The sequence below is a fragment of the Haliotis asinina genome, chromosome 6 (genome assembly GCF_037392515.1).
Source record: "Haliotis asinina isolate JCU_RB_2024 chromosome 6, JCU_Hal_asi_v2, whole genome shotgun sequence".
Taxonomy (NCBI): Eukaryota; Metazoa; Mollusca; class Gastropoda; order Lepetellida; family Haliotidae; genus Haliotis; species Haliotis asinina.
This window is the reverse complement of record NC_090285.1, coordinates 24,994,107-25,022,002: the sequence shown is the minus strand read 5'-3', so window position 1 is coordinate 25,022,002 and position 27,896 is coordinate 24,994,107. Positions and strand designations below refer to the sequence as shown.

The following is a 27,896-nucleotide window of genomic DNA, read 5'->3' as shown; positions in this document are numbered from 1 at the left end:
CGATGTTCAATAATGTTTCTACCACTGTGTTAGGAAGATGACTATCGGATCGCCAGAGATGGGAAATCATTGGTATGCTTACTTCAGGCATGTCCTTTAAGCAACGGGTCGGGAAATGACTGTCCACTGCACAAAGGTCAGCCATCGACAACCACCTGCCACAAGAACTGACGCACCATTGGTTACCATTTTCCCAAGTCAGTCAGGAATCGCCTAAGGAGAGTCGGGTACACCTCAAGAAGTGTCATCAACTATCTACCACTGAGGTATCATCACCAACAAGCACGTTTGAGTTGGTGTTCATCACGACAACGTTGAAATCTAACGACGGATAGGTCCCAGTGAAAGTAACTAACGGATGCTTGAGAGTTTGGAGGCAGCAAAGAAAAAAAAATCAATGGAACCAGTTGTCTTTAATGAAGGTTACCTCTTGGTATGTAGATGTGGATGTGGATGTGGATGTGGATGTGGATGTGTCTCTAATGAATGTGTACGACTTGTAATACGTGAATATGAGGTTTCATCAGTATATCCGGGATCCATTTGTACTCATTTGATAATCATCCTCTTGCTACGAGACCTGTGTGTTCTGGACGACAAAGCTGAGCTTTATCAGTCAAGAACTGCACTTCCTTTATCTGGCGGCTGATACAAACACCTGCATTGTGATTTTGTACCACGTGTTTAAAACCTGTGTGACACCAAGAGTGTTTCTTCTGCATGAAGGGTATGTGATGTCGAGTACTGGCTGTTATCCCAACACATGGAGGGTGGTACACTAGATATTGACTGAACCAAGTTACAAATACACGTAAGTGACATGCCATGTTGCCTGATCTTAGTTCAACACAACAGGTATAATGTTAAAGGTTATGTCCTTTTGTGTTTTCATGTAGTCAAGACATGATGTTAACAGGAAAAAAACTACGAAACAAAAGTGTTGTGCGTAAACACCATTTACATTAGCTGAAACTTCGTAACAATTATCGTTTGCTTAATTGTTTTCCTGGTGTGTATATATAATGGGGCAGAAGTCTGAAACTTCTATTTAATGGAAACAGGAAAACATTTTCAGTCAGTGCTTTCTTGGCAAGCCAATTAATGAAAAAGAAAAATCACATTGTATTTGTCAAGACAATATTTATTTGTTGGGAAACCTCAAAACAATACATGCGTGTAGATAAGCCAAAATGGCATAAAGACAATTACAACTGAATGATAATTTACATGAGGGTTTATTTAAGGCTTTGGATTGCTGTCACATTTTCAAGAAGAGCTGGAATTACCTAAGCATCAAATTAAAGGAAATGACATTAAATGTAAAGATGTTCCAAACTGGGGAAAAACAACAAAAGGAGCCACTGCACACAATATAATTTAATGAAATGATTACAAGCCTTGTACGTTTTATCCAATGTAATCTGTGTTTTAACCCATTATTCAGCATCGCACTATGTAGCTGTAATGTCCTGACAATTGTGAATAATGAGTTAAGGCAAAACATAAGCCAACAAACAATGAAACCAGTTCCAAGTTTTAGTGTGTAAAAGCGCATGTTACACATCACAAATTGTTAATAATATGTCATTTTGCTGTAACCTAAACAAGGAACAAAATGCACACTAGGAATAAATACAAAATGGTTAGGTGTTTAATTTAAATGTCATAAACATATTTAAATGATACAAAGACACATTCTTTTTTTTAAAAAAAATCCTTACTCACAAGCTTGCAGAAACTGGGTAACTGTGTTCATCGATGTTCGACAGACGCCTGGGCATAACCAATGTCGCCCCACAGAAAACGCCATCATTTGAGCATCAAAGCAAATCTATTGAACTAATTTGTTCATTTGTATGTACACTACAAATGTACAAAATAAATGTGGAATTGAAGGTTTCTTTTCAAATAAGTATGATTGGATTGCTGGTTAAGTGTTTAAGAAATCATATTACATAGTTTTCAATGTCACATTTACAATGGTTTAAGTTTATACTGAGTACATTCATGACCTGCTGACATCTGAATACACTGACATCACAGTTTTTCATTTCACAAGTGAAATCTTGAATATATGTGCACATAAACACAAATATGGTCTTTTACAAAGGCCTTCAAATATCTATCAACATTCAGAACACTTTTTTTTATTTCTAACAAAAGTTTTAAGGCATATCAATGCTCAGACATGACAAACTAGACTGTGCAAATAAAGTTAAATAACAGAAAAGGTGGTCAATTTTATCCTATAGGAACACAACAATGTTGTACAAAGTTAATAATTACTAATGTATGACAAAAGGATTTGTTTAATTACCAACTTAACTTATCAAAGACTCAGTGTAAGTGTTCAAAGATTTATATATTTAAGTCTGATACATGTGAGTTGGTACACAGAACATAATGCCTTATCAATCGTTTAACACTTGCAATGACCCTTTGATAATTTAAGGAGTAAAACTGACAATTTCGGTGATAGCTTCAAGGCCTTAATCACTCACAACAGTAGCTGTCAAAGAGAGTATTGATGACAGCTAAAAGTTTTGGTTCAAGGGAGTACATCCAATAAGATGTTGCAGTATATTAACAAGAAAAATAAGCACTGTGATCGATTCACCTCCAACATATTCTGTGCATGACACTACCTCTGCTCTAAGAGTACATAATAACACTACATTAGAATACAAGGGAAACAAGGTGGGAACAATACTACTTGCTTTCGCATCAATAATGTAGCTGCAACTGTAACACACATCCCAATTAAGTAGTGTCAGTCATGCTCTATCACAGAGAAATATTGAATCATACACTGAATATTCAGATACACACACAAGAGCAAAGACAGCACTTATCATAAAAGTGTCACTTTCAACCATGTTTCAACTCGAGTTTCAGTCGAATGTGACAGCGTTAAACCAAAACAAAATCGGGTGCTGGTATTAAAATACTGTCAAAACATATGAAGACAGTGAACAACTAAGGAAATGCCTTTCCTCTAACTGTACAAACCTAACAAGGTCTAGTATGTGCACAAATACAAACCAGGTTTTAGGTCAGATTCAAATATATTTCCATTTAAGAACACATTAACTTGTCAGAAAGCAAAAGCATGGTTTTGAGATGGAATGAACATCAAACAGTATTGAAACCTTTCCAAAACAACACTGGATATGAACAAACCCTACTGTATGTAAAAGCTGCAGATGAAGTTACTGATGAGGATAACATACTAATCACAATGTTTCCCATACTTTAGCACTATATGTGACCTGTGTCAGAACCATGGGTCAATGGGAATTTCAAATTATTTCAGTCTTTCTTGATGATTTATACACAACACTGATCGTATGTTAGACAACTTAAGGGTCTATCTGAATGTTAGTTTCCAACTGATTACCTTAACACTTCCGGGACAGGTGGGTTTCCACCCAGTAAAGCTTTAAGTGATGCACTTGGGTCCCAAAACACTACACTTGTAACATAAACAAGCCTTGATTTTGGTAACAGAAAATAAACATCCCAAATGACTATCACTTGCCAAATGCTGACATGAAGCAAACCAATACAACATTTGTTTTTCTGACAAAATTACATACAAATAGAAATTCTCATCCAAACTTAACAAACCAGTTTCAGTAGGAGGGAGCACTTTATGCTTAAACAGTCTTAACAAAAATATGTCCTTTGATGTTCATTCCATGAATATTGCCAGTGTAAAATGCACTGTTTCATTCCATTCCTTATAATACAGATCATGAAAAAGAGATGCCAAGTTGATCCAGCAGATCAATGTCATCTTTCACAATCCAACAGTTGAGTGGATACAATAACATCTGACATAAGCATTATAAATGTACCCATGTGTGCAAGAGTAAAAAGTCATTCAAATATACCCAAATGATTTAGTTTTTTATGATTTAAGAAGATTGTTACATAAGATGTATACTTATTTCATGGCTGAAGGTTCAGCTGGGTCAATGAATTGCTAGTCAAATACTGGATGTGCCCACAACATCTCTTCAATCTAGTTATGTCAAACAAGACATTACAATGCTATAAGGCCCTTATCCATCAAAGTCCTTGTCTGTGAATTGGGATGACACTTGAGTGGCTGGCAAGGCCTGCCATGTGTTGAGACTTAGGTCAGGATTGGGATTTGGTGCCAAGTATCACAAGAAGTTTGTCCTCCAAGCTTGCCACTAGCTTCTTGTTGAGGAGCCTCTCCAGGTGTTCCACCAGCTTTTCACTCGGGTTCAAGGGTGCAACGATGTTCTCATCAGAGACTTCAGACAAACACTCAACTAACAGTTCCACAAAATGACACCTGTAGACAACAAAATAACTCTTAGGAGAAAAGGCATGGGTGTATTCTGAGATTTCGTAGGTGGAGTTGTTGGTTAGTGCAGGTGCATATCCACATGCCTTGGGTGATCAGACAGAATACAACTAGAAATCCAAGTCAGGGGGTGGGTTAAATGTATGTATTCCGAACAAGGACATGGTATGTGGCTCATGATATCAATCCTGTTTTGTGAGGCCCAGATTAAATTGTTAACAGGCCACCAGGTGATGTTGTCATCAGAAGAAAAACACTTGAATAAAAAATGATCACCATGTTAACGATCATCAATCTTCATACATAGGTGCAGTGATCAGAAAACTGACAAGCTGGAACGATGGTATCAAATAAGCATGTTCTAAACTGAGCCTGTTCATTTCAATCAATCAGTAAAACAAGTGATTTCCTTCAAAACTGAACAAGCAAACTCATGATATGAACCAAACTCAAAGAGCTCAACCATCATGGGTGACAACTTTTGACTCACCAGTTTGTTTGCAGCTGATTATCAATATCAACAGGAGAGGTATCCTTGTAAATATCTTCCATTCTGGCCAGCATTGCACACAATATGGTGGAACCAAACTGAAACATGAAGAATTCCATTTCTTGTAAATATACATCTCTCTGAAATGAGGTTTGAAGAAGGTCTGACAGAAACATATACTGATCATACTTCATTTGGGATAATGATAATGTGGCCGTTGACTTACAACAGACCGAATGTCAGTGTCACAGAATCAAAACAGTCAGTGAATGGGGTTAGTTTTTAGCTGCTTTTAGTAATATTCCAGCATTATCATGGTGGGGAACACCAGAAATAGACTTCACACATTGAACCTGGATCATCAGTATTATGAGCGAATGCTTTAACCACTGGGTTACCCCACTGATGCCAAAATATCTGTTCCTGTCAGAACATGCTCATAGCAGTTCTTTCACAGAGGCAATTAACAAATTCCATTTTTCCGTGTGAGTCATTTGCTGAAAAAGCAATTGTCACTGACTAAATCTTATATTCCCTGACTTTGACAATCATGCCCTCTCATTCAGAAGCCACAAAATACCTCTGTTTAAGTATGAGAGCCAACTTTAAATACACTTGCAATATGTTCTTGTGCATATATAGGGAGGTAACTCCAGCAATTACCTAAACTCTAACAAGGACTGTATCTTCTTTCTGTCAGTCTGGAATCAGATACTATCCAGCCAAAGCATCTGGTCATGAAAAGTTGTCTCTATCCTTAACTTTTTCTACTTTCGCTCAGAACCTTACACTGACTAAATGACACACTGCACGAACACCTCACTCAAGACAAGCTTATTCTTTGATAAAACTACATTATTCGTTACCTTGTCAAAGCATATATAAATTAACTTTAACTGCCCTATCACAGTAAATACCCACAGAAATCTTCTTTTAGTGGTAAAATACATAAAAAAAGAAAAACAAAACCCATCCACCCTCAATTCAATACATTAAAATGTTAGACATGCACAGAACGTTCAGGTAGGTAATGTTTAAAAGAGCATATTTCTTATGCATTTTCTCTGGTCTGCTTACTTGATTCCTACTTTTAGTTGGTGTATGCACCAAAAAAAAAAAAAGAGAAAAGGGCATTTTGATACTGTGGATTAACCTATTAATACACGAAGCAACAACTGGAGATACAAAAAAGATGGGTTTTTTTCACCACAATCCTATGATGAGTTATCTGTCAGACAAACCTTGTTTTGCAACATGGCTGTTATTGCTTTTCCCTGGCTCTGCATCTGCCGAATCTGTTCTCCCACTGTTGCCAGCATTTCAAATGAACTCTTGTTCAGGGCTTGATGCACAGAATCTGTCAGCATTGACTGGCCCTGAAACAAATTCATCAAGATTGATTATTCCAGGTTCTTCCAAACAAGTCAACCATGCTGGTTACCCACAAGTGTTTTCTACCATAAAAGGCCACTTGACCCATTGCATTCTCTTCCAGAATTATAACCTGCTGCTTACCTCTTCTGCTTGATCTTTCCTCATGAGCTGTGTGAGGTTACACAGCATCAGGGAGACAATAATACACTGCTGAGCCTGGAACACAAACAGTAGCTTTAGATAACTGTCATCAAGTAAGCAACAAAAAAGGTTATATTAACTTACACCTTTCTGTTTGAATGTAAATATTTTTACCCATTGCTTATGTATAGAACTGATAAATAATGCCTGCCAGGTTGAATGATTCCAAATAAATACTTACAGGATCAAGCAAAGGCAAGACTCGTGATAAGAGTTTTCTCCCCTTCCTTACTGACATGATTTGAATAAATGTTTCAATGTTATCATCAGCTGAAAGGAAGGCAAACAACTGATCCACTTTCTCCCTTCTTTCAAAAACCAGAGGCATCCTGAAACAAATAAGAATTACTTTGAAATCATAACAACAATTCAGTGACAAACACAAAGTTCACAACGGTGGAGGCAACATTTCATACTGCCGAGTGAGCCACCTGGATGTCTGAATTTTCATTTTCAGTGTTCAATAAACCAACTTTCAGAAGAGATTCTGATGACATGCAAATATCACTGAATGAAATGTGCTTTCTCTTTCAATTCTTTCAAAATGAACTTCACTTAACATTTTACAACCATGAAATAACAATATGGTACATCCTCCATCTGGGAGCTGTTTTCCTTATTCCAGAAACAAACATCCTAAACATACACTCACAATAATCACATTGCTATCAACTATTTACTGACGAGGTTAATACAAACGTAAAACTGACTGTACATTTTTGAAGTAACAGAAAGATATACTAGTAAACTCATCATCACTGAAAGTCCACTAAACTACTACACTAGCCTTGCCCAATCCCTCCTTTACATACCTGCTTTCTTCAGGAAGTGCCAGCAGTTTCTTCTCCAGGTCATCAATATCAAGCAGAAGAAGAAATCCCTGAACAAAGGAAATGAACATTTTACATTTCTAGATGAAGCTAATTCATTCGGAGCCAAACGACATGACATTTTACAAATGGTCACTATTTCTTTCAAAATGTATCTTTCAGGTGCTGACCTTAACATTATCAATCTGATTACCTTCTCAATGTCCATGAGTAACTGGCGTACTCGCCGCAGCTCCTTGCTGACGTTTTGAGGGTTGTCCTCCTTTGTTTGAGCTACATTCTTGGACAGATCAATGATTGTGCGAGGATTGTGAACACTGGCAGTTGTTAAACGGCCTAATGAACCTTCAAACTGAGCTGGAAAACAAAACACAAAAATGTTAAACAACCATTAGAAGCCTCAAGGATATCAATAATTCAGAAGCAAGAGCAGAAAATTCTCCTTTAATTGAACATTTATTCTCATTTTTCTTACCTGGTGTGTAAGCCTTTGTTTCCACTTTCGCAAGGTTTGGTATGACAAGTTTGGGATCATCATCACTGAATTCCCCACTCTCTCGTAACTTCTGTCTCTCCTTTGCCTTCTTCTTTAGTGTATAATACTACCGACAGAAATACAATCAATGTTACACTTATAGCAGATCTCTATATTGTGCAGGCTTCATAAGTCATCAAGGGTATGTTTGGGGACAATTATTAACCAGCTCTGATCATGTTTAATTCACCTTAAGATGAGGATCTAACATCAGCTTTACATAAATACACACTATGCTTAAGGACAAAAAAGATCTAGCTAAGTGGTACTCTGCAAGGTAAGTGAGTGACTTTAGTTTTATACAGCATTCAGCAAATTTCCAGCTATATGGCAGCAGTCTGTAAATGATGACGTGTCAACCAAGTCAGAGCCTGACCACATGATCCTGTTTGTCACTACTTGTAACAAGCATGGGTTACTGAATACTAATTCTAACTAAAATCTTCAGTTTCCCCAAGGTTTCTATCTCAGCAAAATCACAACTGCTACAATAGCCAAGCTAGTAGTGTTCTTCAAGGCCAGAGCTGTGAAACTTACCTAGCATGTGGTAAACTGACACTGGTGACAGTAGGTTTTTGGATAAAGACAATGGCAAAGACAAGCAATGGAATATATTCTCAAATGAGAAGACAAGACAAAACTGTCCCAAACAGTCCCATATCTGCCCCATGTCCCATTCCTGACTCGATGTGTTTGACCTTACAGTGTAGTAATAGTCGTCGAGGTAGGGGTTGTCAGTCTGCAGCTGCATTAGCTGTATCTTGATTATCCAGTCTTTTTCCTTCTGTGTCATCAGCCCGTCGTAGCTGTCCTCATCCATGTTGTGGTCCACCAAGTCATCCTCATGATGCTGCCTGCTGCGACTGTCATTGAAGTACCGATGGGGATTGTTGTTGTTCTGGCCATGAGGGTGCCCCTGATTTTTGTGGTAACTACAAGTAAACCAACATACACCATCATTGAAGAAATAGTCGCTACAGGCATTTAATGTCTCTCCACACTGACAACAGCAACCCCGACAGGTGAACTGTTTTTGTCAGGATCGTGAAAAGCAGAAAAGCTAATAAATAATGACAGTATTCTGTCAAGTACCAACTGAACATAATACAAGATCGATACAATGGTTGTCACAAAGCTATATACGTCTGGTGCTAACATGTTACTTTTAAACCACCAAAAAACAAATATTTCAGCCAAAGGGTATTGATCAAAAGTTTCAGCGGTTTAACCTGAATACTACACTGCAGTAGTTTGTTTTGTTTGTCATGTAAGTACTGATGATTCTTGTTAAGAGTCTAGCATCGAAACAAGTTTACATGGTTAGATGTGTGTATCAATGATTGCAAAATCATAACCAGCCCATCACTCACTTTCTCCGAAGCTTCTACAGTCATGACATAATACCATGTAAATCTAGTCCTTAATCAAAACAGCATCCTAAAAGGCACCAATGTCAGACAAGGCACCAACAGTGGAAAAGGTACAGTTGGTAAAAATGCATACCCTTAGAAAGATTTATTCCTGTTGAGGAAACAATGGCTCAGAAACTCACACATATGATCATGCGTTATAGAAATCTGAGCATTAATCTTGAACTTATTTTTCAACCAAACACGAAAGGACATGACTGATTTCTGGTATGTCAGAAGGAAGAACTCACTAGTTATTCGGATGATATGGTCCTCCCCTGCCTGGACGAGGTCCTCTCATTCCATGAGGATCTGACATTGGTGAATGATGGGGGAACCTGAAATATTCAACAGTTCTCCAAAGCTTTTCATTGAATCAAAACTTACAAAACCATAAAGATTTTTAAAGGTGTTAGTAAATGCAAAACCAGGACTTTTCAAGATTTAGTTATTTACTTAATATGCCCTCAAGCAAAGGGATTCTAAGGGCAAATAACAACACTGTTACAAATTTGTGCTTGAAATAACAGTAGATGTAGATATTATTATAATGTGCATTATTACAATACATAGAAAATACATATTCATATAGCACCAACATCCAGATGACCTGCTCAAAGGTGCTTTGTTTTCCCATCAATCACTGGATGTCAGTCTTAATTAAATGATACACTTATCAATCTCAACACCCTGGGGATTTTACAACTCTTGCAGTTTCTATTGGATTAGACTAGCTTTTACACATGTTAACAGTTTTAGTTGTGTAATTCCACACACACAAACCTATCTAAATGTAAATTACACCCATGAATAAGTATGCAGTCAATGATTAGTTATAAAAACTGTGCAAGGACAGGATGCAGAGTTAAAAACTGTTCAGAAGTCAAACGGTTTTAGCGAAGACTTAACCATTTGGTGGGGCCTTCAACTGACGTACTGGTAACGCAGTGCTATCAGTACAGGAGTAACGTGTCATGAGCTGCTGTAGAACCTACCTTTGGCCTGGACTGCCCATTGGACCAAAGGGCATGGGAACTCGGTGACCTCTTGGTATGATGACTGGGCTGGAGAACGATCGGTTTGCATTTCCTGAAAAACATCATTCCATTTAGAAAACTTTCTTATAAAAAACCATGCTGACTGGGTGTATTATCTTCAGCACAGTGGGGTGGAGAGTTCTTTCAAAACCAACATTTCAACAGTATAATATTGACCATTATCTTAGGACTTTGTGGATGAGAAACAACCACATTTTAATTCAGTAGTTACATTTTACAACAATAATAAACCCACAAAATATATTATTTTAGATTTTTATTATAAGTTTACAGCATATGTCAGGGAGCGAACACAGCCATTTGTTCCATCTGTTATTTGTGAGGCACTGCAGTGAGCCATTTGTGTGTAACTGATGCAGCTGATGTATACTGTTTCCGTAAATCCAGAAACACAAACCATAAAAATCACAGGTTTCTGGAGTGTACACAAGGGAGGCAACTCGCCCTTGGGAAATTAGGCCATCTGTGCTCCCATGTTTGATAGTAAGCAAGGCAGAGATAAAGATCTCATAGTTTACACATAGTTGAGACACTGACATAGTTGTTGATTTCATGTTTCACAACAGAAGGAAAAACACAGCAATCCACTTCAAAGACGTATTAGCATGTACTGTAACACACAACTAGAGTTGCAACAAAAGAAGTGAGGCAAATATACTTATCATACAAGCCAACACTTGATGTATTCATCAGTGGAACAGTAACAAAATATATTCTGTCACGTTTTGATCATATCAATGACAATGACCAGTGCCTATCTTACTGCCATACAAAATGTATAAAAGTGTTGACTTTTGTCCTACCTGATGTACATATACACATGTATATTCCATTTCTCTTTTGATAAATGCTGCCTAAATGAAATATCTTTTTAAACCATTTGATGCTAGTGATTATGAATTACAAGTTGAATTCATGAAGGTGACAGAATATCATCCTTGATATATCTCCGATATGTTCCGATAAGTCTCCACAGTACCCTAGATGCATCTACAGAGTTTATTACCTCCCTTGGCTGGCTTTTACACAATTCGGTGTCTACGCTGGGAAGTTGAGCATACCAATCACAACTCACGTTTGCTTTTAAATTATCCAACTGATAAACATGGTGACACAAACAACACACAGGTTCTCTGAAAGAAGTAGGAGTTCTTGCATATAATGATATATCTTATTTGGACCTGTCAATTTGGCTGTATGATTTCCCCAAAATCTGAGTCAAACTGCGAACAAACCTTCACAGCTGCCACCGATATGTTTGTTGACACTGGCGAGTTTGATTGTAACAGCGGCTTAGCTGATTGGCTACTGTCACAATGTGGAGCCAGCAAAGGAAGGTAATACAATTATCAGGCCGACCCACAGATGCATCCAGGATATAGTGGAGACTTATCAGAATGTAGAGACTGGAGATATCAAAGATGACAGAATATGTGAGTGGCTACAAATAGTCCTAATGAACACATGCTCTTCTTCACCCTGTCTGCCCGCAAAACTTTTAGTGGCAGTTGTATGAAGCACTGACAGAACATACCCATATAGATGCCACCAGGACTGTTGTAGGGCGACATAAACCTGGCTTGCACTGGGGATGGAGGTCTGTGTATGGGAGTACCACAGAGTTGGGGAGGGGTGGGAGAGATGGACCGTGCAAGAGGGGACGATGACATGCCTGTAACAAGACACTCTGACAACATCACATTTAACAGGAAAAAATCTAATAAACTAGGCCATGCTGATAAGGACATAAACCTATCCTGTTTAAATTTCAGTTGGTTATGGTTGATAAAACACTGCTGCCGTTCATTTGAGACAAAATGATACCAATGAATTGCAATCTAACACAAAAACACATACACAGCAATGAGTGCAAAAACAACAAATCAATTGTGAGCCATCTTAAAAATTACAAATTACAGAATAGCATAATTGTCAAAATCCCTTGCATTCTATTTTTCTTGGCCAGAACAACCTTTAATTGAGGGAGTAAGGTATAACATCGCTTTTAGCAATAACCTGCAATTACGAGCAACCGCTTTTATCATTAGGCTGTTGACCAGCCAAACTAATGTTCTACAACCAATGCATATTCTGTAGAAGACACACAACACACATGCAGAATAACAATGACTGGCTAATAGCTGCACATGCGACATTCATACTTCTATCTACGTACATGAAATGAGTCACATCAACATAAATTTACTATGTAAAATTATCTTATTTAAATTGCTATCTATGTAATCTTTTAATCACTTTTCAGCAAACTATCAAGTCAATGTCCATTCGCACCAACAAAACACTTACCAAACACAACAGCCGTCAGAAGGACCACACAAAATTCCCCAAAGTAGTATATACAATAATATTGTTCCACAAACAGTGAAAGTAAACGGCTCAACCTACCCATAAAGCCTTGGCCGGGTGAGTGCCCTCCAAGAGGTGGTGTCATTGATCGTTGGTGGAGGGGTGACATACGTCCATCATGAGAACGAGACACCTGCACTGGGCTGAACCCTGGTGGTGGCTGGAACAGTTACCTCACATGGTTATGGAAAAAGGTTCAAGATAGTTGCTTATGGTGCTGCTGATCCAAATCAAATCATGACAAAATTGACAGATATATATGGAAGGTTGCTTGGGAATTGTATTTTGTTTGTTGTTTACAGATTAAATATTGGCAACATGGCAGCTACAGGCATTCCTCACCATAACACAGGTCTTGGGGTACACATAATCCCAAATAAAGGTCAAGTAAAATCACATTTTACATGTGATTTGCATAACTTCTATCTTGTATGCTGTGCCCAGTCAAAACTATGTTGTATCGGAGGTGAACAAACTAATGTTGTAAATGAAAATAGAAATCAAACACCACTAGACATGATAATTCAACTGTCTTTGTAATGCTACCTGTTATGCAACTAAACCACATGTGACTGCAATTTGAAAACATTTGAGTCTGGACTACAAAATCTTTTGACTGATATCATCTGCATCAATCTACACAATTTGGGCATAACAGTATATCATTTGATACTGATATCAGAGTGTCGTTGTTCAGAGACAACACAATTTCAGGATCACATACACTACTGCCAACAATACAACACACAAGTCCAGCTGTATAGAGCATAGAATATGCAAATGCTATTGTCTGTTAATTGAGCTGATCACCAATAAGTTTCAACATGTCAAAAATCTGACAAGTACAACCTGCTCTAATTACCTAATGTATCCTGGAACTTGCATTCCAGGTATCATATATCAACTCCGCTGTGCATGGAAAGGGCACATGTCAGACTTATTTCAATTATATATGGCTTAGTTACAAAGAGACATACATCAATGTTTATAGCTAATGCAAAACGATACATTCTAGATGCAACACATGAATGATACAAAGAGATACTTGAAACAACAATGTTAGCACAATACGTTTTGAAACACCCAATGGACTGGATAACAGGGAGTATAAATATATCAACAGAAACATATCTAAGCCCAGTAAGAATGATTTCCAATCTGTAATTGAATGCTCAAAAACTTAGTTGCACACCAAAGATACAGTGCTGACAATATGATAAGTGTTCCAGTATTGGTGATTAACACCAAACGATTCATCTTTTTCAATAGTATATATGGATGATATAATCTTCACATTTCATTTCAGACTGTCAATCTATCTGTATGCGACATTGCTTTGAGTTGTGAGGTCACCTACCATCTACATAAAGCATGTGGACATGACCTTTCAGTAAATCTGAAAACACCACCTCCTTTACTGATCTTACCTGTGATAAATTTGGCATCATGGGACCGAGAGGTCTACCAATAGGTTGGATGGGTACTGGCATGGAGAAGGGGGACTTGTGATCTGGAAAGGTGGAGACACTGCCTGGTGTGGCAATGGTTCTCTTCGCAGGGGGGCGGTTCGGTGGGGACTCTCCCCGCATCTGGCGCTCCAACTCCTCAGCTGTCATCACCGTGGGTGTCTTCTTCTTTAGCAACTGGTTCTCAATTTCTGCCAGTGTTTGGGCACTTGGAGGAACTATGGGAGATTGGGGAGCAGGAAGAATACCTGACACCTGAGGCTTGGCTTGGATAACTGACGGATTCTGTACAGGAGGTGAAATGGGGTTTAACATCATACTTGAGAATATTTCTCTCACATGACAACATGCATGCATAAGTATATGTGTGGTGGCTAGCCAACACTTTTATTATAGCTGTTTTTTATAGTGCTAGCTCACCGGAATATCACATTACTGATAAGCATGAATACCCCATCCTTTTTATACCAACTCCAGGCCAATCATTCCTTCTTGTATCCATTAATGCCCAACGCTAGGCACAGACAAACTAACATATTTTAATGTCTTTTGGTGCAACGCAGAGTGGGATCGAACCCAAGGCCCTCTGTTCTCCGGGTGGAAATTCTCACCACTACACCAAGGAAGCAGCCCTTCTGTAGGTCACATTCAATACACTTACAATACAATATACCAGTATACTTATGACAAAAGCTCATTGCAAATACTGATATTTGTTCCAATATTCTGGACCAAGTTCACCGTTTGAGTTTTGCCTTTACTCGTCTCTCATAACATTTGCGCATCAACTGAGGAATCAAAGTCTTGCCAAAGATGTCAGGATTATACCAGAGTTGGCAATGGACAAGCAAACTACAGGCAGCTAGTAATTTATCAGGACCAACTAATGCAAACCAGTGGCTAACAGTATGAGCATTACACTCAAACATTCCATGTAAACCTCTGCTTTATTGAATCATTATCAGCTGCTGAGGACATATTCTACCTTGCCACTGGAGGACCACAATGAACTGGAGAAAAACTTACACTGGAATTCTGGGTAGGACTTCCAGCCCCCTTGGCAGAGTCGAACAAAGCCTGAAGTTTGTTTACAGGTTTTGTAAAGGAGTCCCTGGCAGGAGAACCCCATATGTTCTTGCTGGTGGGGGACACCTACAACAGGCAACATTTACATCTACACATCTACATTTCAGTGAAAGCAAGGTCCACCAGATGCTAGGATGATTAGAAGTACCATATATAGATACAGAGTTATGAGAGATTTGTGAGATTTGGTCCAGAACAGGATCCGAACATTATTATGTTTCATGGAAGATAAACAATCAAACTTATTTTTCAATTAGCATTGTGTGCACTTGGTAATTAAGAAATGAAGACAGTCCGTCATCTGTTAATTCAAGGAAACTGGGTTCAGGAAAATATTAAAAGTCCTAGAATTTTGACAGGCCCTACTTTACTACAAGGAGACAACCGTATATGTATCAGTGTTCTGAGGATATAATTTTTCGAAGGGAGCTGCAGAAAAAACAGGCAACAAAATTCCCAATAGAGAGATGGTCCAAAAGATATCACCACCATCTGAATGATGCCAAAATATCTCAGTAGTTAACCAAAGTGATCCCTCTGACACACATGAATGCTGTTGATACGGAGTTCAGTCCTTACCAAGTGTTCAGTGTCCAGGAAAGCTGGAGGGGACGATGGTCCAAACAGCTTGTCAAGATTAGGTTGTTTCTGCAATGAAGAAACAAAAAGCCTTTACAAAAAATTATTAACTGCATATGAACATTGTTCTCCTTCCTAATTTTGGTATTCACAGGATCAGAGACAGACCAGAGCCAAACTTACACAAGCGTGAGCCTACTTGTAGAAGATCCTGAAGTAGTGACAGCATCTTCTATAGTCAAGAGTGCCAACTTGCCTAAAGTTGCCTTTATCTTATCAGGAGTCTAGTTTCCATAATTTCTATGTCATACCTTTCTGTGCTGATATGAGTCTGGTATTACAGACAGTGATTGCTGTAACTGGCCACATTTCACATAATCAACGTCAGGTTGCAAAATTATTTGGTGCTTTGACAACAGTCATCACAAGTGAAAATTGAAGCATTATTCACAAAAATGAGTAAAGAAACACTTTAACTGTTTAAAGTTTTAATCTACTCCAGCAAGTACTCTTACAAGTCTGAATACGTTTTATAACATGACTGACTGAATGCCAGTTGCAGAGATGGAGAAGCAGTGCAACATCTGGGCAATACGTTTCATACAACATTGCTACAACATTGCTATTTTTGTAAGCACCAGAGTTAAATGAAAATCATGTGTGTCAAGCTGTCCTTCTGATTGTCTGTCTGGAATTAAATGTTTCTTTATCTGCTTGTGAATCATCTTTGTGAATCCATTTCAGATAACAGCAATCTATTTGGCTACAAAATTTTCACAGGGACAAACTCCTGTTGTAAAGGCAGCTGCATCAAGATCAACCATAAAAAAGTATTTCTGAACAAGCAAAGGCAGAAACGAGACAGGCAATTGCAGTGGGCACAAACAAATGTGTTCAAGGGAACTGTTGGCACCATTGCCAGGGATAGATATTTCAAAAAGCTTAAAAATATTCATCACTGTATTTCCTAGTTGGTTCAAATGAAAAAGAATGTATAAACATTTGTTGTTAACACTCGAAACAGTGTATGACATCAGAGTGGGGTCAGATACTATCTAGCAAGAACTTGTTAACATATCTCATTCAAGTCTTGTATTTGTGCATCACTCCCCAATATGGACAGTAAAGAGAGGACATGCTTCAGCATTAAAACTGTTTCAGTGAATACTTCTTTAAATGCATGTGTTGAGATCCTGTGTGAAGCGACTGTCATGACCTACATGGGAGGAGAATGGTATGGCAGCACTTCCAGACACATTGACAATAGCTGGGTCAGTGAGGTGGCGCTCCTCCTCTTCATCCAGCACCAGGTGGTTGATGCTCTGTTCCATGATCTCCTGTTGACCAAAAATACCAGACTCTACAATGAACATCATCACAATCAGGTATTCCCTATATGTTAGTATAACAGAAGACCCAAAAAATCATTAACAAGCCTCAAGCCTGATACCATTACCTTCAACAACAGAAAACACATGCCTACTACATGCTAAATAGAGACAACATGTTTTCCAATACAATGAAGAACATAAACACATTTGTTGGGCAACATACTTCTTAAGCATGCAGGGCAACTCTAAAAAGAAGCCTCATGACCCCAGCTATCTCAAAAACTTGACCCTCAATGTCAACTGCATTAGGATGAGTTTTCCAGTGACCTTGAACTTCATGAAGATGACTCAAAACCAACCCTCTAAATGCTTGACCATAAAGGTTTTATGTCAGAAAGTATTATGGAAATCAACTTATTATCATACTTATCATACTAATTATCATACTTATATCATGATTCAGGCCTACTGTTTCTATATTACGAAGTCAATCATTCCATATTCTTTCAATGTGTATGTTTAGTGAAAAGGATGTACATAATCACATGAAACTTCAAAAGGACAAATGATCAAGAATGACCTGACCCAACCGTTGGACCACCAGAGACATTCAAGTCTTGGTCAAAGGGTTCTGCATCTGAGTGGGGTCAGATACTATCTAGCAAGAACTTGTTTACATGTGAGATTCAAGTCTTGTAATTGTACATCACTCCCCAGTTGTCATGTATAGCTGTATGGTAATCAGAAGCAACCAATGTATATTGTACCTCTTGAAGTCTGTAGCTCTTTTCAGCTGTGTCAAAGCCTGAATCCCTGGTTCGATTACCATTTTGTCTTGAATCATTAAATGAGTGGGCCTCCAATTCTTCAGCAAATCTTTCATGTTGTTTTTCCCAATCAAATTCAGCTGAAAGAAAAGAGAGTTTTCTGTAACATTACCAAGAGGATTCACAGAACTCTTAAAAAACATCACATGATTTCCTTAAAATAATTTTTGCTGGGCAACAGCAAACGAGGCATGATCATGACAATTAGTGTATCTCTCAACTAGGGCTGCAACAAATACACTATGAGGCAAATATCGTATCTATCACGAATATTGGCTAACAAATATGTATAATTATTCATGAATACAATACATTACATGTCATTCAAACAGGAATATAAAATTCATCTGCACCCTCCTTTTTTGAAAAAATGTCCCCAAAATGATAAACATGCACCAAAAAGAAAACCACTTTACCTCCGCCCACTCGTACGCATATTTATATTTTTAGCAGTCTGCAATCTGAGAGTGTCACATCATATCTGAGAGTCTGCTCATTGTGTTTACATTTGAGTTGAAAGTGACAAAAAGCGCAATATTATGAATAAAGCTTTGTTGTGGTCATGTGTTAGAAACTGACAACTGCACTTCAAGTTTTGATGATTATCCACTTATGTAAACAACACGGATGGACATTTCCTGAAAAATCCTATTTCACAAGAAGGGGGCAGAGATTGTTAACTGTCATTGTGTGGATTTTGTGAACCCCTCCAAACACGATCTGTGTTCATTACATAATAACCTTTGATGAAACATGGATACAAATAGGCAAAAATGCATAAGAATGCTTTACATCGGGCATTCCTTTTGACATTATAAACAAACACAGGGGCTGAAATGTCAACTATGGACAGAGACAGAGAGCTGCATTCAGAAAACAATGTTGGCTGCAGGTGAGTTTTAGACCTAGTTGTTTTGGAGGTGATTTTGGGAGTGAGTGAGAGAGAATTGGGCATGGACAAATAAGAACTTGCAACAAATGGAGGTGGTGGTATAAGAGAGAGCACATAATTACCGAAAAGTAATAAAAAAATGAGTCACATCAGATAATTATCCATCAGGGAATGGTCCCGAGACATGTTAAAATGGTTGAACTTGGGGTGTGATAAGGTATTATTAAATTGACATTATCTCACTTTTTCTCCCTTTAAGGCAATGTACAATACATCTAACTGAAAATGACTGCTCTGCATTGGCATAAAACTTAGGTATTTACTAATCCCATGTAAAAACATTATGGCAGCTGTATATAAGGTAACTTTTAATTCACTTTCAAAAACAGGAAATCTAGAAAATATGGTCATTCAGATGTACTTTTTTGGTGGGATTTGTTTTAGTAAATGTAAAATTGCTAATTATTTATTTTTTAAGATGCACATGGCAGCATTTCACTTCAATGGAAACAGCCTACATGCCCTTGCAGTGAAAAAGATTGGAGAACGCAAGAAAGCAATCGGCTATCACTAAGTCTAAACCAAGAGGCCAAGCCAGTGAACAAGAGACCATCAAGTGGTAAATATAATTCTGATAATCATAAATCAAATAATCTTTGCCTCTTTGCTCCCTTTTGTTGCTGGTACACTCCAGTTTGGAAAAAAAACAACACTGTTTCTATTACTGCATGTTTTTCTCCAACTAATGACTCTCGGTAGCAAAAACACTTATATTAAATCTTCATATCTATTTTTCCTCTCAGGTTTTTTCCAGACAAAAGTACTTACCTTTATTCATGCATTTTACAAAGAAAATTCTTAGTGTGGTAACCAAAACAAAATATACTGAAATTGTGTTACAAAATGTCTCTAGCTGAATGTAAAAATTTTTTTTACAGAGTATGTGGAAATCCTACTCTGGGCCATTCTCGATCAGAAACATGTTTCCTTCCTACAGATTTGCAGGACACCGAAGGCAATTTTTCTGCTAGACAGCTAGTAAACAGGAACTGGTGTATTCACTGACATCAAGATAAAAAATGTTTATGTGTCTAGGGTGCGAACTGAAACCAATTGTGCCTGATGACTTAACTTGAGGCCTATTGCATTCCTCTGTCTTAATCCAGTGACTTGATCAGATGGTAAATGTTTCCAAATTGCAGTCACCACTGTGTCACGATACTGGAGAGCAATCTTGCTTTTTAGGCTTACAGGAGTCCATGCAGTTAATGTACACGTCAGCCTTAGCCTTCATGATGTTGGTGTAAACACTGTATTCATTATTTAGTCATAAACAGTTTGTATGCAAATAATTTAGCATTTTTATTTGCTTCAATTTTTGTGTGCTAGTTTCTTGATTTGATCACTGGTCTTTCTTTGGAACTGATGACACTATAGACATTACTACTATTACACAATGAAAAAAATTCTTTTTCACTAGCTGACAGTTGAAGAGAACGATACTGCAAGGACTTGTCAGTATTCATTGCGTCTATATTTCTTCATTATTTCTATTATCAGCTACTTCTCTACAGTACAGTAGTGAGATCAAACTTATCGACTTCCACGATAAGTGGAAACTTATCTGTGTACTTCGTAGAACAGATTATTACCATATCAAAACCTTTACGGATACACTTAATCTGAAAATGCATTTTATGAAATAAAGCTGAATGTTATTTGAAATCCTTCATAAAATGATGAACCTTGAAAGTACCTATTTTTGTGTTTGCCTTCCCGATGTTTACTGAAGTACTGAAAGACAGGTTTAGGAGATAGATTGAACACTGCTGTTGTGACTGTTGAATATTAATTCTGTATCTTATAGGTTTTCAATGAACTCATGATAGACAAGTGGCTTGCATACCAGTCTGCAGTTGTCTTTTCAAAATGTAGTCAGGATCGTGATCATCCCACAGCTGTGTGTTGTCAACTTGTGGAATCATCAGTATATATTATATTCATGTCAGTCTTGCCACTAGATATACTTTCAAACTGATAAGGTTGTGTGCATGTCATATTATCTGCATCTAACATGTCATCCAAATCCAGGTTTGACTTCCTGGTCTGATTTATTTGCTAAACTAGAAGCAGACCTCAGTAAGCAAATAGGCTCGGTACCACTGTGTTTTCTATGTGTTGATGTAGCGATTATCGGGTATGACGTCACGCAACCACGTGACTGCCTACCTCATTATCTTGCGAAATGCTTCCAAGGGACATGCATTTTAGATTCACAATAGAAGCTGTATAATGAAATAATACTGTGTATAACTGTATATTGTGTATATTATATGTATCTTTGTGTTCATTAAAATTGAATATGAACCTCTTTAAAAATCTGTTAACTGACTGTATAGACTGTACACAATATGGAAATCCCTAGTTTGACTGTTCATTTGTCATCATAATGATCTGACATGACACTCAAATTTGGTGTGTAATAGACTAACAGTTATAGTCCACTGTATCACATTCTGCCATTGCAAACAAACATTGCACCACTGCGAGACTAGTGCATATTCCATTCTTGCATGTCTCACTTTGAAAAAGGACATAAGGGCTCAAGTGAAACATGCTCCATTAGAAATATGTCAATATTTATTCATATTCGGTTCTGAGAACCACACGTAACGAACTGAACTCATGAAGGGCTATGGTTCGATTCACCGAATAGGCGAGTGCATCACAACAGTCTTACTCTTGACACATTTTCACAAGCGGACATGGACTAAAGAGTCTTCTAATTGCAGATTGCCCGAAGTGATTCCACGCTAAACCTGTGTTAACCTTGTTAAAAACAACAATGCAACTTAGTCTAACATTAAAAGTGTTAAAAAAATATAACCATGGCAGGTTTAGTGCACAAGTGAGTCTGTTGTTGCATGACTGACACAGTCATGTCAGATTACAGCAACAGGTCTTGTATACTTATTTGAATGCATGAGAATTCAGACGAAACTTCATACATCAGTTAGACTGTAATATTTGTATCACAATTAGAATGTATTTACTGGAGTATGTTAAATAATGCTTGAATCAAGGAGCACTCTTCAGACTGTCAATGGCCAACTTCCTTGTAGTCAACAGAGACATGTGAACCAAGGCCAAAGTACTACTGATAACAAGAATGAACCCATAAAGTGAAGAACATACTGTCTCCAATATCGCCAAATGTCTCTTCATTTAGTACATCAAAGTCGTCTTCATCTTCTGGGGCCTCCATCAGCTCGTTGTCTATCTGGTTAAGCTTCCCTGCCCCAAGGGCCTGCAAACAAACAAGGATCACGTCAAAGTCATAAGAATCAGTACATCCAACTACATGTACATTACATAAAGGTACAGAACAGCCACCCAAACAAAAGCTACCTAGGACAAATACCTCCTGGCCATCGGTCAAATGCTACCTGGGACAAATACCACCCAGACAAATGCCATCCAGGTAAAAGCCACCTAGGACAAATACTACCCAGAGAAAAGCCACCTTGGACAAATAGTAAATACTACCCAAACACAAATAAAAACCTCCAACACAATACCATGTTTCCCAGATGTATTTGCAACATAATATTCATTTCATTAACATCAAAAAGAACAAAATGTTAATGTTACTTCAACAGGTAAATGCTACCTGGACAAATGCCATCCGGACTAAATCCACCTGGGACTAATGCTATCTGGAGAAAAGTCACCTTGGACAAATGTCATCCTGACAAATGACACCCTGGCAAAAGCAGCCTAGGACAATTGCTACCCACACAAATGAATCCAGGTAAAAGCCACCTAGGACAAATCCTACCCATCCAGTGATTCACCTGGACACAAGCCACCTAGGACAAATGCCATCAAGGTAAAAACCACCTAGGACAAATGCCACTTAGGTAATTGTTCTCCCAGCATTTGTCCAGGTGTTTTCTTGTCCTCCTCCTACAAAATACATGGTACAATTTTTACAAATCAAGCATGGCATAGATAATGAAAGCAGAAAATAAGAAAAACCTGATTTTTCCACATCACTGTTTTATGCTTATTTACATTTTAATTTGACACAATGAGATTTATTTGATATCTTATAATGCTTAATGGGGACAGACGGGTACCAGGGTAGCCTTGAGGACAAAGTGTTCCCTCGTCATGGGGACAGACAGGTAGCCATGAGGACAAAGTGTCCCTCATCATGGGGACAGACGGGTAGCCATGAGGACAAAGTGTCCCTCATCATGGGGACAGACAGGTAGCCATGAGGATAGTGTGTCCCTCATCATGGGGACAGACGGGTACCAGGGCAGCCGTGAGGATAAAGTGTTCCCTCATCATGAATAAACTTGGGAGTTGCATTCTCCACATGAAAATCATGCGTGAAGTCCATGTCTGGTGACCTTCCAGTGACACTGCCCAAATCATACTCACACATTGTTATTTAGTGTCCCTCTAACTAATATTCATACCTGAATCCAGGCCCATAAAAATGGAATCTTAACACACAATCAAACAAGTCACAGAAGCTGAAAACCTTTCTACAATAATTAATACAGAGTCTATCAAAAATAAGAATTCCCACTAGGGAACACTCATATCTGCATGTGAAACATCATGAAGAGGTGAAAACAAAATAACAATGGGAAATCTACCCAATCTTTGTTTATCATGCAACTATAAACTGAAGCACAAGAACACCTAAAAACACTGGATATGGCTACATCATTGGCACCAAACCTGTACAACACAAGTAACAATCTTATTGTTACTGATATGTCTCAAGACTTCTAGTGCCTCTACAAGCTACAATAATTAACTGGGCCCCATTCCCCAAAGCTAGCATTGCACTATGACAGTCTAAAGTTTATGTTGAAGCATGGGAATTATGATCATCTTAGCCCTACAGTGTAAGAGTACAGTTTGAATACTATACATCTGGAAAAAAGTATTGCAACATCAAAATAATTAAAGGCTGGAATTTCTTTGATTTTGATAGTGACCTAGTTGTAGAAGAAAACTCGTACTTTTTCATCTCCTCCATATGTTGCATCTCCCAAACACACCCATGCAAGAAGCATGCAGGAAAAAATGCATGTTTAAGTCATGCACCAAGAACCCTATAAAAAGACACTTTAAAATCTTGATCAGTTCAGTACCGATTTCAAAGAGTACAACATTTCTCAGCACACCGGTGAAGAAAATGGGTCCTCCACAATTGTCGACAGCATTGAGATGGCAGATAATTGGAATGAGGAACGCTGGTATGTCACTGCGCCAAATTGGTGTTCAAATTGGTCATCATCCATCAACCATCAGCCGCATTTTGAAAAAGCATCGGCAAACTAATGATGTGAAGGACAGAAGGCATTCTGGTCGACCTCAATGCACTTCTTACAGGGAAGACAGGGCTCTTCTGAGGCATGTGCGGCGAAATCCTTTTGCGCAGAGTAATGTTTTAAAACGAGAATGGCTGCCCAATTGACGAATTTCCAACAGAACTGTCCGGAATCGACTGAAAGCAGCAGGTCTTCATGCTAGACGGCCTGTTAAACGTCCGCTGCTGACAGCTGCTCACAATGCTAATCGTCTGGACTGGTGTAGTGACCGCAGGAACTGGAACTTGGCATTGTGGAGAAAGGTCCATTGGTCCGATGAGAGTAGGGTTTTTACTCTTCATGACAGATGGCAGAACCCGTGTTTGGCAATGGAGAGGCACTGCTTACACACAGAGGAACATTATGGAACAGGTCCCATTCGGCGGTGGATCTTGATGGTATGGGGGTGTTTCTCCTACAATTGCAAACTGCCTCTGGTGACTGTAAGGGGGAACCTCAATGGCGTTAAGTATCAAAGAGACATCTTGCAACAGGTCGTTGTTCCACACTTTGACAACCATCCTCTCCGTACAAGGCCTGTTTTTATGGATGATAACGCTAGACCTCACAGATATGCCCTGGTACGCGATTATCTTCATCAGGAAGCCATTACAACATTACCCTGGCCTGCATGAAGCCATGACATGAATCCAATTGAGCATGTGTGGCACATTTTAGGGCGTAGGATACGACAAAGACAACCTCCAGTTCAAAATCTCGCACAGCTTGATGTGGCTCTCCATCAGGAATGGAACCAATTGCCTCAAAGGCTAATCCAACGCCTTGTTCTGTCAATGAGGAGGCATGCTGCTGCAGTTGTTGCTGCTGTCGGAGGTTACACCAGATACTGATATTCTTGTCTGATTTAAGGACTTCAACAGTAATTCTAGTGACATTAGTGTTCCATTAACTTCTGCCCAATAGTACCTTACTGCTATGACCATAGTTATTCTGCAACCGGTTTTGTGTGTTTTGTGCGATTGTTTTAAAATGACAAGAATGGATTTAAAATATGACAGAATACATGCAGTTTTGTTGTCATTTTATTGTCAATAGTCTATTTATCTCACGTTGATAGGTTTTAGTCCATTTATTTACACAACCATATCATACAATTCGTATATGTCACAGCAGATTTCCCAAATCCTAGTGTTGCAATACTTTTTTCCAGATGTATATATGAAACTTAATGTAGTATCACTAATCTTGTGTTTTGTTTCATATATGCACCACAACATTGCTACACTTATGTAAACAGGTCAATAAATATTTTGTCATGTAGATACGTCTGTAAATGATTTTAAGACCATACACCATTGCTGCAGTGCACATTTGTTACATTTTCTAAAATATTTCCTTTCGTCTTGTGCATATTTTACATCAGTACATATGTTGATATAGCCCTTATCTGGAGCTTTCAGGGGATGCACATTACACACATTACAACCAAGACAACGGTGAGTAAACAGTCTCTGAAAATAGTGTTTTTGGCAATATTCAAGGATGTCAACTTGCAGAAATATTAGCTAATGGTAACCATGTCAACACAAACCCAAAAGCGTATATACTGAAGGTCCAATAACTGTGTTATATGCGGATCTTCGTTTGTGATGAGATCTGTGTCAGTGACCTGAATTTTTTGTAAGTCCCTCCGATCCTTAAGTAGTAGCCACTGTCTGATTGGTTAAATCTATTAACTGTCTCGCTATTGATTGGACGGTCATAGGTCACTCAAAGATTATCTGACGCGACCCTCTACTAGGATTTGTTAGACTCAGTAGTGGAGTGTAAAAAATAACACTGAGACTAAGTTTACTTAGACTGACAAAATAATCACTGTTTGTTAAATCACTTTTATATTTACAAAATTATGAGACACATCAGAGTTGGTCTGCTGATGTCATATGACTGTGCATAATTTGGTTCTGTTGCAGTTACTAGATTTTGTGTCAGTGAGCCATTCATTGGTCTCAAATGAAATTAAATGAATTGTAATGAATACAGAGATGAACTGGACATAGAATCGAAAAAAATCATGACATTACAACTAAATCCAGTCAAAACATAAGTTTCCATAGGGATTTTCATCCTCAAGCGCGAGGAACCAAAATGGCATTGACGAATGTACCAAATGACTTTGTTTCTTGGTGCTCTAAATGAGTTGCAAGAGCATATTGATTACTTCACTCAAACTATCACATGGCACCAAGTCACCACTTGAAATATCTGCACCAGGAAGAAATAACTTCATTCAAAAACTAAAGCAAACTTATTATATAGAAGATTTTTTTTTTCTTTTAAAAAAAAAAATCCAAATGCATCACAGGGCACCAATTAAATACTAAACCTATCCTTGTGCAAAGTTAGGTGAAGGAATACAGGGTATAGCAAAACATCTGGACCTAGAAAGAATTCCTTCAACACAGTCACAGTGAAATTAAGTTATCAGTAACGTGAAAAAGCCACGTTAGGCCCAGACAGAAAGAATTTCCACCTGTAGCTCCTTTTTCTGATCATTCTATGCCTAAGAATTTATAGCTTTATACAAAGTCTAGACCTAAACCAACACCCCCACCCCCGTTATGGGTGGAACTCTTGCCGCCAAGACCGATTCTAATGCTAAACTTTTTATGATTCACAAAAATGTCCCATTACCATTTGCATCAAAATCACTGCATTCATTATCCAATGACGAGAAAAACAAATTTGTGCAGTAATTCATGTGCAGACGAACAGACAGTTTGTGAAACAAACAACACAAACTAAAGCTAAACCCATGTTCATGTTGCTACTAGACATGTAGTGTATGAAAGAAGTCACAAACCGAGTGACACAGAGCTCAGAACTTCAAAATGATACCAGGCTGAAATCTAGCCTGTCTCGGGCGCTCGGATTGCCTTTATTTCATATACTGACATATGCGAGTACATGTGTAATAAACACATGTAAGCATACTCATACTTCATCATTCTGAAGTTGACATTATTCAGTATATAGAACATTTATACCATTTCCCAACCATACTGAATTGTCACGTGAATACAATGTCAATTGACATATGTACACTTGCATAAACTACTATTAACATGCAATTCAAGCAAGTAAATCACTGAATCACCTTTTAGTTATATATCATGTTTCTTTGGTGATTTACTTTTTAGACTAACTTGACATATGTCTGCAGTCAAGTCAAGGACAATGCTGCACCATTTTTGCAATCTTATTTACGTGTTATGGTGTACATGGACCTTCATTCCATCCATTTCAGTAGCAGTGTCTTTTAGGGCAAGTTTTGCGTATTGCGTTCATATTTCCTTTCGCATATGCAGAGCAATAGAAGGTTCTCAATCATGTACAAGCAAACATCATGTTGCACCAATCTATCCTAGAATAATAATAATTATTGTTATTACACTCTATACAATTGCCCTTTCCAGCAATCTCTATTCGTTTTATTTTGAAAACGTGGGCACGGTGTCAGTAGTTACGAAACCAATTTTCAAAATTCTCAACAGTAAGAAATATAACACAATATCAGTGATTCAAAATACAGAAATTTAGGTTTGACTAATGGTTTACTAAACTAACTCTCATGTAAAAGGCATTCAACACTTACAGAGAAGCCTGAACCGAAAGCAACATGCGGATCAGCCATTCCAAGTCATTTTCACATTGTACCTCGATAGACTCGAACCCATGTTTGCAGTAACCATTTTGCGATA

General features: G+C 38.1%; 1 protein-coding gene across 2 annotated transcripts; it reads right to left on the bottom strand.

Annotated features, from left to right (window-relative positions):
- Positions 1 to 1,362: 1,362 nt before the first annotated feature.
- On the bottom strand, positions 1,363 to 27,864 carry LOC137287406 (protein PAT1 homolog 1-like). 2 transcript variants are annotated; one of them, XM_067819672.1, is made up of 20 exons: positions 27,791 to 27,864; positions 21,977 to 22,088; positions 17,830 to 17,969; positions 16,952 to 17,068; positions 15,732 to 15,800; positions 15,093 to 15,218; positions 14,028 to 14,351; positions 12,640 to 12,760; positions 11,768 to 11,905; positions 10,171 to 10,264; positions 9,427 to 9,513; positions 8,470 to 8,698; positions 7,707 to 7,833; positions 7,425 to 7,588; positions 7,214 to 7,281; positions 6,583 to 6,730; positions 6,342 to 6,416; positions 6,068 to 6,202; positions 4,827 to 4,924; positions 1,363 to 4,324 (listed from the first exon to the last, which is right to left on the bottom strand). In XM_067819672.1, the coding sequence occupies exons 1-20, from the start codon at positions 27,827 to 27,829 to the stop codon at positions 4,144 to 4,146; spliced, it is 2,592 nt and encodes an 863-aa protein (XP_067675773.1). In that variant the 5' UTR covers positions 27,830 to 27,864; the 3' UTR covers positions 1,363 to 4,143. The 2 variants fall into 2 exon arrangements, with proteins under 2 accessions (XP_067675773.1, XP_067675774.1); XM_067819673.1 differs by lacking the exon at positions 11,768 to 11,905 and having other exon boundaries at positions 27,791 to 27,854.
- Between the last annotated feature and the right edge of the window lie 32 nt (positions 27,865 to 27,896).